The sequence below is a fragment of the Carlito syrichta genome, unplaced genomic scaffold (genome assembly GCF_000164805.1).
Source record: "Carlito syrichta isolate Samal-C Ts95f unplaced genomic scaffold, Tarsius_syrichta-2.0.1 Scaffold303214, whole genome shotgun sequence".
In the NCBI taxonomy this organism is placed as follows: Eukaryota; Metazoa; Chordata; class Mammalia; order Primates; family Tarsiidae; genus Carlito; species Carlito syrichta.
In genome coordinates, this window is record NW_007247310.1 from 461701 (window position 1) to 469650 (window position 7950).

Consider the following 7950-nt stretch of genomic DNA (forward strand, 5'->3'; position numbering starts at 1 on the left):
CCATCCCCCCCGGAGTCCTGCCAGGGCCCCCGTGTCCTGCACCGTGACTCTGGCCTCTTTGGGGAGGGATGGCGGGGAGCCGTCCCCCCACCCCAGGAAGTGTGGCCGGGGGCAGGGGGACCCCACCGGGGCCGAGACTGGTGGTTCTGCACCTGTGCCCACACCCACTCTGCCCCCACAGTGACCCGAGGCGGCGGCCCGAAAAGGAGCGTCTGCAGGCCCAGTGGGCCTCACTGGAGCCGGCGCACCTGGCCGGGCTGGCCCTGCTCCTGAGCGCTGTGGGGGCCCGGGTGGCCGCCCTCGTGGTGCTCGAGTTCTCCCTCCGGGCCGTGTCCATGCTGCTGTCCCTGGGCAAGGTGAGACCGCAGGGAAGGTGACAGAGGGGCAACTCCCCCGCCCAGGGACAGAGGCAGTGGGGCCCGGTGCAGCACCCCAGCCTACTCTCCGCCTGTTTCCTGTGAGATTGAGGACAGGCCACAGATCGCTACCTCGGGCTTCGATCGCTGAGGCTAAGTCTCCACTCACAGTGGCTACAGCCCCATCCCTAGAAAACGACAGCGGCAGCTCCCATGCCCCAGGCTTCCTGAGTGCCGGGCCCTCACGCAACGCTGTATCATCTCACTGAACCTTCACAACCACAGGGGGTGAAGCTTTGCCATGCTCCCACTTCACAGATGGGGAAACTAAGCTCAGAGAGAGCGTGGCTTGTCGGTGGCCAACACCAGCCATGCAGAGAGTCAGGCACTGGGTCCAGGTCTTCGAGGCTCTGAACCATCCCCTTCAGCCAGCAGGTGGGCCCCAAGTAACAAGACATGATTGCAGCCTGGGCAGCATAGAGAGACCTCGTTTCCACAAAAAATTAAATTAAAATTTAAAAATTAGCTGGATATGGTGGCATGTGCCCATAGTCCCAGCTACTTGGGAGGCTGAGGCAGAAGGATCGCCTGAACCCAGAAGGTCAAGGCTGCAGTGAGCCGTGATCGAGCCACTGCACTCCAGCCTGGGCAACAGAGTGAGACCCTGACTCACAAAGAAAAAAAAAGACACGATTGAAATGAAAGTAAGACCGGGCTCGGTGGCTCAGCCTATAATCCCAGCACTTTGGGAGGCTGAGGCGAGTGGATTGCCTGAGCCCGCGGGTTCGAGACCAGCCCGGGCAACTTGGTGAGAATAAAAATCCAAAAAATTAGCTGGGCGTGGTAGCATGCGCCTGTAGTTCTGGCTACCTGGAAGGCTGAGCCGGAGCCTTGCAGGTCGACGCTGGGGTGGCTGTGAGCATGCCACTGCACTCCAGTCTGGGCAACCAAGTGAGACTCCGACTCAAAAAAAAAGAAAGTAATGAAGGCAAGAGAACGAGTGGCCTGAGGCCCCGGGGTGTCCCATCCTCCTGCAGAGGGGAGCAGCCCCCAGCCCCCAGCGCCCCCTCTCCCGCCCCCAGGGCTCCCGGGACTCGGAGAGGCTGCGGCTGTACTTGCTGGGCCAGTTCTCGCTGGGCTGCGGGCTGACCTGCGGCCTGAGCTTCCTGCAGGAGGGCGCCCCCCGCCGCACGCTCAACCTGCTGCTGAGCCTGGCGCTGGCCGCGCTGCTGGGCTCGGGCGCCCGGCGCCTCCGCCACCACGTCTGCCGCCTCTACGAGCTGCACAGCGGCCAGCGCTACTGCGGCGTCTGCCTGGGCCTGCTGGCCGGCGCGCACCACCTCCCCCGGCTGCTGGGCCGCGCCCTGGCCGTGGCCTTTGCCGTGGGCGACCTGGCAGCCGTGGCCCTCATCAACCAGGACTTCCTATCCACCTCGGAGGCCGTGCGCTTCTGGACACCGCTCACCATCTGCTACACGCTGCTGGTCATCCACACGCAGGGTGAGGTCCGGGGGCCGGGTTCTCGCCACTGAATCCACATCCCTATCTGGGCCGGGCCCTGGGGAGGCCCACGATCGTCCGGCCCATCCCTGCCATCCCTGCGTGCCTGGTCAGGGCAGTGGGCAGACGGTGGGCACCGTGCAGAGGGGCCAGGGTGGTGGGAGCCCTGGTCAGGGCAGAGGCTGTATGGTGGGCGCTGGCATTTAGATTAGGCCCGGAAGGACAGCAGGAGGCCCCAGAGAGAGGAAAGGAGGGCAGGGGGTCGTGGGCAGAGAGGACCTCCCATGCCAACGCCCAGAGGTGGACAGGGCAAGGCAGTGTCACACAGTGGACAAGCCCCGCGCGGCTGTCACCCCCAGGGCATGGGGAAGCAGTGGGCTGGCCAGGTAACAGGGGCCTGATGGAGAGCCCTGTGCCGCCAGGCTGGGCGACTGATGAGAAGCCGCTGCAGGGTTTTAGGCAGGGGAGAATGACCTGGTTTAGACCTGAGCTCTAGGACAAGCTGCCAGGGGCAGAATAAGGATGAGGTGAAAGCAGAGGATGAGGAATGGTGATCCAGACAGAGAGAACAGCGAGTGCAAAGGCCCTAAGGTAGGAACAGCTCAGCATGCAAAAGGAAAACAGGGATGCCTGAGGCATAGTGCACGAGGAGGGGGTGGGCGAGTCAGAGATGAGGAGAGGTAATGTGAGGGTTTGGATCTTTTTTTTTTTTGAGTTGGAGTCTCACTCTGTCACCCAGACTAGAGCGCAGTGGCCACTCCTGGCAACCACAGCCTCAACCTGCTGGGCTCCGGCGATCCTTCCGCTTCAGCCTTCCGAGTAGCTGGAACTACAGGCACGCGCTACCACGCCCGGCTAATTTTTGATTTGTTGTAGAGATGAGGTCTCGCCAAGTTGCCCAGGCGGGTCCCAAACCCGCAGATTCAGGCAATCCACTCACCTCGGCCTCCCAAAGTGCTGGGATTACAGGCTGAGCCACCGAGCCCGGCCGGATCTTACTCTAAATGCAGTGGGAAGTCCTGGGAAGGTTATAAGCAGAGGAATGAAGGTCACTTTGGCTGGTCAGCAGACACCAGACTGAAGGTCATGAATGGAAACTGGGGCCGGGGCAGTGGCTCATGCCTGGAATCCCAAGGATCTGGGGGATTGCTTGAAGCCAGGAGTCAAGAGATCGGTCTAGACAACATAATGGGACCTCATCTCTGCAAAAAATTTAAAAATTAGCCAGGCATGGTGACACGAACCTGTCGTCCCAGCTACTCAGGAGGCTAAGGCAGGAGGATAGCTTGAGCCTGGGAGTTTTATTTTAAAAATAAAAATAGGAGCCGGGCTCGGTGGCTCAGCCTGTAATCCCGCACCTTTGGGAGACTGAGGTGAGTGGATTGCCTGAGCCCGCGGGTTCGAGACCCGGGACGGCCCAGGCAACTTGGCACTGAGATCAGTCCAGTCTGGGCGACAGTGAGACTCCAACTCAAAAAATAAATACATAAATAAAAATAAAAATAAACGAACAGAAGCCAGGAGCCCAGTGAGGAGGCTGTTGCGAGAGAGGACGGTGCCTGGGATGGGGCCGTAAGAGTGGCCAGAGGGGCTGGCATGCAGGTGCTTGGCAGAGTCACGGGCCTCCTGATGGCTCAGATGCCGGTGTACACAGACTCCTCAGCTGGAAGCCTGGGGGTCTCCCTCTGACCAGCAGGGGATTTGTGGGCTGGGCAGTGCGTACTGGAAGGCAGAAGGTGTTCGGAGGAGGGCGGGACAAGGAGGCTGGGAGGGCGGCTGCAGGGAAAGGGAAGGCTGTGGCAGGCGGGTGGTGACACATCCCTGCGTCTCCCAGAGGAGCAACAGCAACACCCCGGCCTGCAGAGCCAGGTCCAGACGGTGCTGGTGCGCATGGGCGGCCTCTTCGTGCTGCTGCTGACCGTGGGCCGCTGGCTGGACCTCCTGGGCATCCTCGTCTCCCTGCTGGGCGAGCTCTGGTGTCTGCTGGGCATCCGCACCCTGCTCGACCTCTGCCAGATCCAGGTGGGCACCCCACCCCGTGAGCCCCCCAAACACCGAAGCCTCTCCAAACAGCTCTGCGAGCCTGGAGGGGCCCAAGAAGAGACGGGACAACCCCTCTCGGCGGGTGGGGGACAGAGGGAGCTCAAGTCCCCTCTTGAGCCACCTGAGTCAGGCCGGGGCTGTCCCCCAGGTCACTAGGAGTGGGGAGGGCGAGCGGCACCTCCAGCCTGTCCGCAGCCCCCTCCAGCCTGCACCCCAGAGTCCCAAATGGAAGGAAGGACCCGGATCACTGGAGGCCCGAGGCCCCTCGGGAGGGGGAAATGGGCGGCAACCTCCATCCTTTCCTCCCCACCTTCCTCAGGAGTTTCCGCCCCGGAGGCCTTCGGTGCCCACGCCAAACCCGCCCCAGCCCCAGCACCCGCCCAGCCCCAGAGGACGGCCCCCTCCTGACCTGCCTCGGAAGGGTCTGGAGACTGTCTCAGGTCCACACGGGCCTTGACCCCAGGACGCTACCTGGAGGCGGAGTGGCAGGGCTGCCCCCTACCCCGGAGTGCAGGGCGGGCACCGGGGCCCCAGGAGGAAGGGCAGGGTTTAGGGATGGAGCCCATTGGAGGGAGGGGACACCTGGGGCCCCTGGGTCAGGCCCTCTTTTTCTCAGGCGGACAATGGATGCAGCCCCCTCAGACCTGCCTTCCTGGGCAGGGGTGGGGGAGGGGGGAGTCCCATCCTCACAATGGCTTTCCCCCTACTGGCTTCCCTCGCCCTCTCCCCAAACAATAAAGATGAGACTTTCCCAGCTTGTGCTTAGAATCACAAACTCACAGAGAGGGATGAGGCTTTTCTGAGGCCACATAGCTCTTCCAGCAGGGTCCTGGGATATGAGTCTTGGGCTAGCCTGGGGTGGGTCCCCCCGGGGGACAGGGCTTCTAGCGGACAGAGGAAAGTTCAGGTGTGGAGTGGGGAGGGGTGTGGCTGAGGCGGAGAGGGGATGAGTGGGTGGACACGTGGTCTAGCACCCACTGGGTGTCTTGGGTGGACGGCGCCCATGTCTCGTCCCCTCTCAGGCTGGGAATGGGCTGACTCTGTCAGTGCTCCTGCGTGTCTCAGCCCCTGAGACCACAAGGATCCTTCCCGTCTCAGCCCCTCTCAGCCTTGTCTCCCCTGCAGGGCCCAGCTCAGGGAGGCCAAAGGGTCGGGTACCAGCTCCTCTGCCTACCCGCTGTATGACCTTGAACAAGCCACTGCCCCTCTCTGAGCCCATCAAAAGAACTGCTACTGTGTGTTGGGTGTTGACCGTGTGACGGGCACTTTTATTGTCTCATTTCACTTTGACATCAGTCCCAAGAGGCAGGTACCGTTAGCCCTTTTCACTGATTCAGTAACTGAGGCTCAGAGAGGTTAAGCAACTTGCTCAAGGGCACACAGGTAGGAAGTGGCAAAGCCAGGATTTGAACCCAGGCAACCTGCTCCCCAGAGCTCAAGTGCTTCGCCTGTTCCCTGCTACCTTCTTGTAGAAGATTTGGCTAGGGAAACTCACAGAGGGTCATGAGAAACATGGCGGGCCCATTCCTGGCAGGTTGTAGAATGTGGTCCCAGTCACCCCTTGTCCAGGCCGCCTGAGGCTCCGCTGTGGCCACGTTCTTCCAGCCCGGCCCATGGGGCAATTTGGTGCCCTGGGGATTGAGGCCCCAGCTCAGGGCCCTTTGCCAGGAGAGGCCCACAGGGCAAGGGGCCTCTCAGCCAATGGTTCCCCTGGTCTGAGAGTCAGGGATGTCTGGGGGCGGGGGGCATCAGGGAGGAGGCAAGGAAGGACATAGGTGCCTCGAGGATTCCAGGCTCTGATGGGTTCCCACCTCTCTGCAAAGGCCACCATGGTCACCGAAGGCTGCCTGGCAGCAGGCAGGGCCTGGACTAGAACCCTCCACCCCCACGCGGGAAACACCCAGGACAGGGCAGGAGCCAAGGCCGGTCCGGCCCGGCTCAGCCCCCAAGAGCCGCCCCCCGGACAGCTCGAGCCAACCTCCGAGACAGGCGCCTCATCCCAGGGTGTGGTAGGGAGGTGGGGACATGCCTGGAGGAGCCCCCTCCCCAGAACAGGACCCAGCCCACCCCCGCCTGAGAACGCTCTCCATTCTCTCCGGGCAGGAAGCTCGTCTCAGCCCAGAGGAAATGGCTCAGTCAGGTGGGCCCTGGGCCAGCCCCTCGCCAGACCCAGGCCTGGATGGGGCTCCGGGTTCCAGTGTTTTTGCTGGAAAGTGCTCCAGCCCGCAGTCCCTGGCAGGAGGGAACTGGACTCAGCACTCCTTTCCTTTCTATGGGCACAGGGACCGTTTTCCAAACAAAAACTGGGACATGTGGGCCGGAATAGGATTCTTTTCTTATCGCATGACTTTCGTGAGAAGTCTGACGAGGGTGTAAGAATGAGATCACTGGAATGAGGCATTGAACAAATGTCCATCCCAGATGGAAACACGTGGGCCTTGAGACCAGAGGGTGTGAGACAAACCACACGGCATGGCCCGGGGCTAGTCCTCCCACAGAGACCCCAGGGACCTGGACCCTGGGCCCTGGCCCCCTGGACCAAGGTCCCTGGGTGAGGATGACATCGCTCTGAAGAGGTGGTGGTCAGGGTCCCCAGGCTCGGTGTAGAATGGGTGGGGACCCCCGGGGCAGCTGGGATTGGAGTGAGCCGGTCTCCCCGCTGAGACACCACTTTTCTGCGCTATGGCATTGGCCCTCTGAAGGCCCTGCATTTCTTCACTCATTCATTCATTCAGTGGGGCCAGGCACCTTCTAGGGTCTGGGATGCTGAGACCAGCAAGATGCATAGCCCCGGCCTGGTGGAGGCTGCCCACCACCGACTAGGGTGGCACTGGTGTGCCACAGGACCCCCAAAGAAAAATCAAGCTGGACAAGTGGACAGAGAGGGACGGGGCGGGGTAAGGGCAGGTGTACTATGGCTGTGTAACCAATTACCCTCATTTAGCAGCTTAAAAATAGATACTTACACCAGCCTGGGCAACATAGTGAGACCTTGTCTCTACAACAATCAAAAGATTCGTCAGCCGGGCTCACTGGCTCAGCCTGTAATCCTGTGCCTTTGGGAGGCTGAGGTGAGTGGATTGCCTGAGCCTGTGGGTTCGAGACCCGCCTGTGTTGGGAGCCAGCCTTGGAGGTCCACCTGATTGACAGGGTCCCAGTGGGCCGAAGACCCTGGGCCGCAGGGTGAGCCTGGGAAGCTGAGGCCCTTCTGTCTTCCACCTTTGCTGTTTGATACGGCTGAAGAAATTCTGTGCAGTTGTGGAAGAAGAAAATGGCATGTTTATGCGAAGTACTCACACCTAACCTGAGAATGTCATGGGTTCATTTTCCCATTTTCCCACTATGCCGCTTGGCCTTTTCTAACATATGCAAGGGTTAAACTCTGAAGCACATCAAGAATGCTTTCTTTCACTTGGGTTATAAAGTTACTAGATATTGCTTGAGTAAAAAAATGATATAAGTATATTCACTCCTTATTTGATTTAGAATTATGCAGCTCAGTGTTCAGACATAAGGTTCTATTAGAAGCACAAGTTTATGGTAAGTTCATTATGAGCTCATTATAAGTTCTAACACTTATCTAGGAGTTATGTAGGTGATTTATAACACTGTCTTCACAGACTTAGGATAAAGATTAATCGTTAAGCTTTTTACTTAATTCTATAGTTAAATTTTAAGTAAACATTTATAGAGCAGGTTTTCACTGAATTCATAATATACTAATTAGATACTTTTATGATAATTAACTAAATACAGAAAGCAACCTTGGGGGCCTGGGAAATGTCATTAAAAGCTTCTTTTGAGTTTTCCTTAGAAATAAACACTGCAGGATAAGAGAAAAGTAATGAAGACACCTGAACAAGAAAGGCAATTACAAAACTTTGAAGGTCGTAAAAGCCCAAAAGAGAAGAACAGCTACATGAAGGACCGTGCACCTGGGAACTTTCTTGAAGCACTTCAAGGACTGTAATTTGGGACTTTTTTGAAGAAAGTTGCTGGCAGTGCTATTCTAGTCATGATAATTGTTTTATCCATGTATTACTCATAATTG

At 58.8% G+C, this 7950-nt stretch overlaps 1 protein-coding gene across 1 annotated transcript in view; it reads left to right on the forward strand.

Annotated features, from left to right (window-relative positions):
- TMEM82 (transmembrane protein 82) overlaps window positions 1-4356 on the forward strand; it is a 4725-nt gene extending 369 nt beyond the window's left edge. Inside the window, exons 2-5 of the mRNA XM_008058126.1 lie at window positions 97-356; window positions 1439-1856; window positions 3691-3878; window positions 4219-4356. Of these exons, the coding sequence (XP_008056317.1) occupies window positions 97-356; window positions 1439-1856; window positions 3691-3878; window positions 4219-4356 (1004 nt within the window). The remainder of the gene's footprint in view (window positions 1-96; window positions 357-1438; window positions 1857-3690; window positions 3879-4218) is intronic.
- The last annotated feature ends 3594 nt before the right edge of the window (window positions 4357-7950 follow it).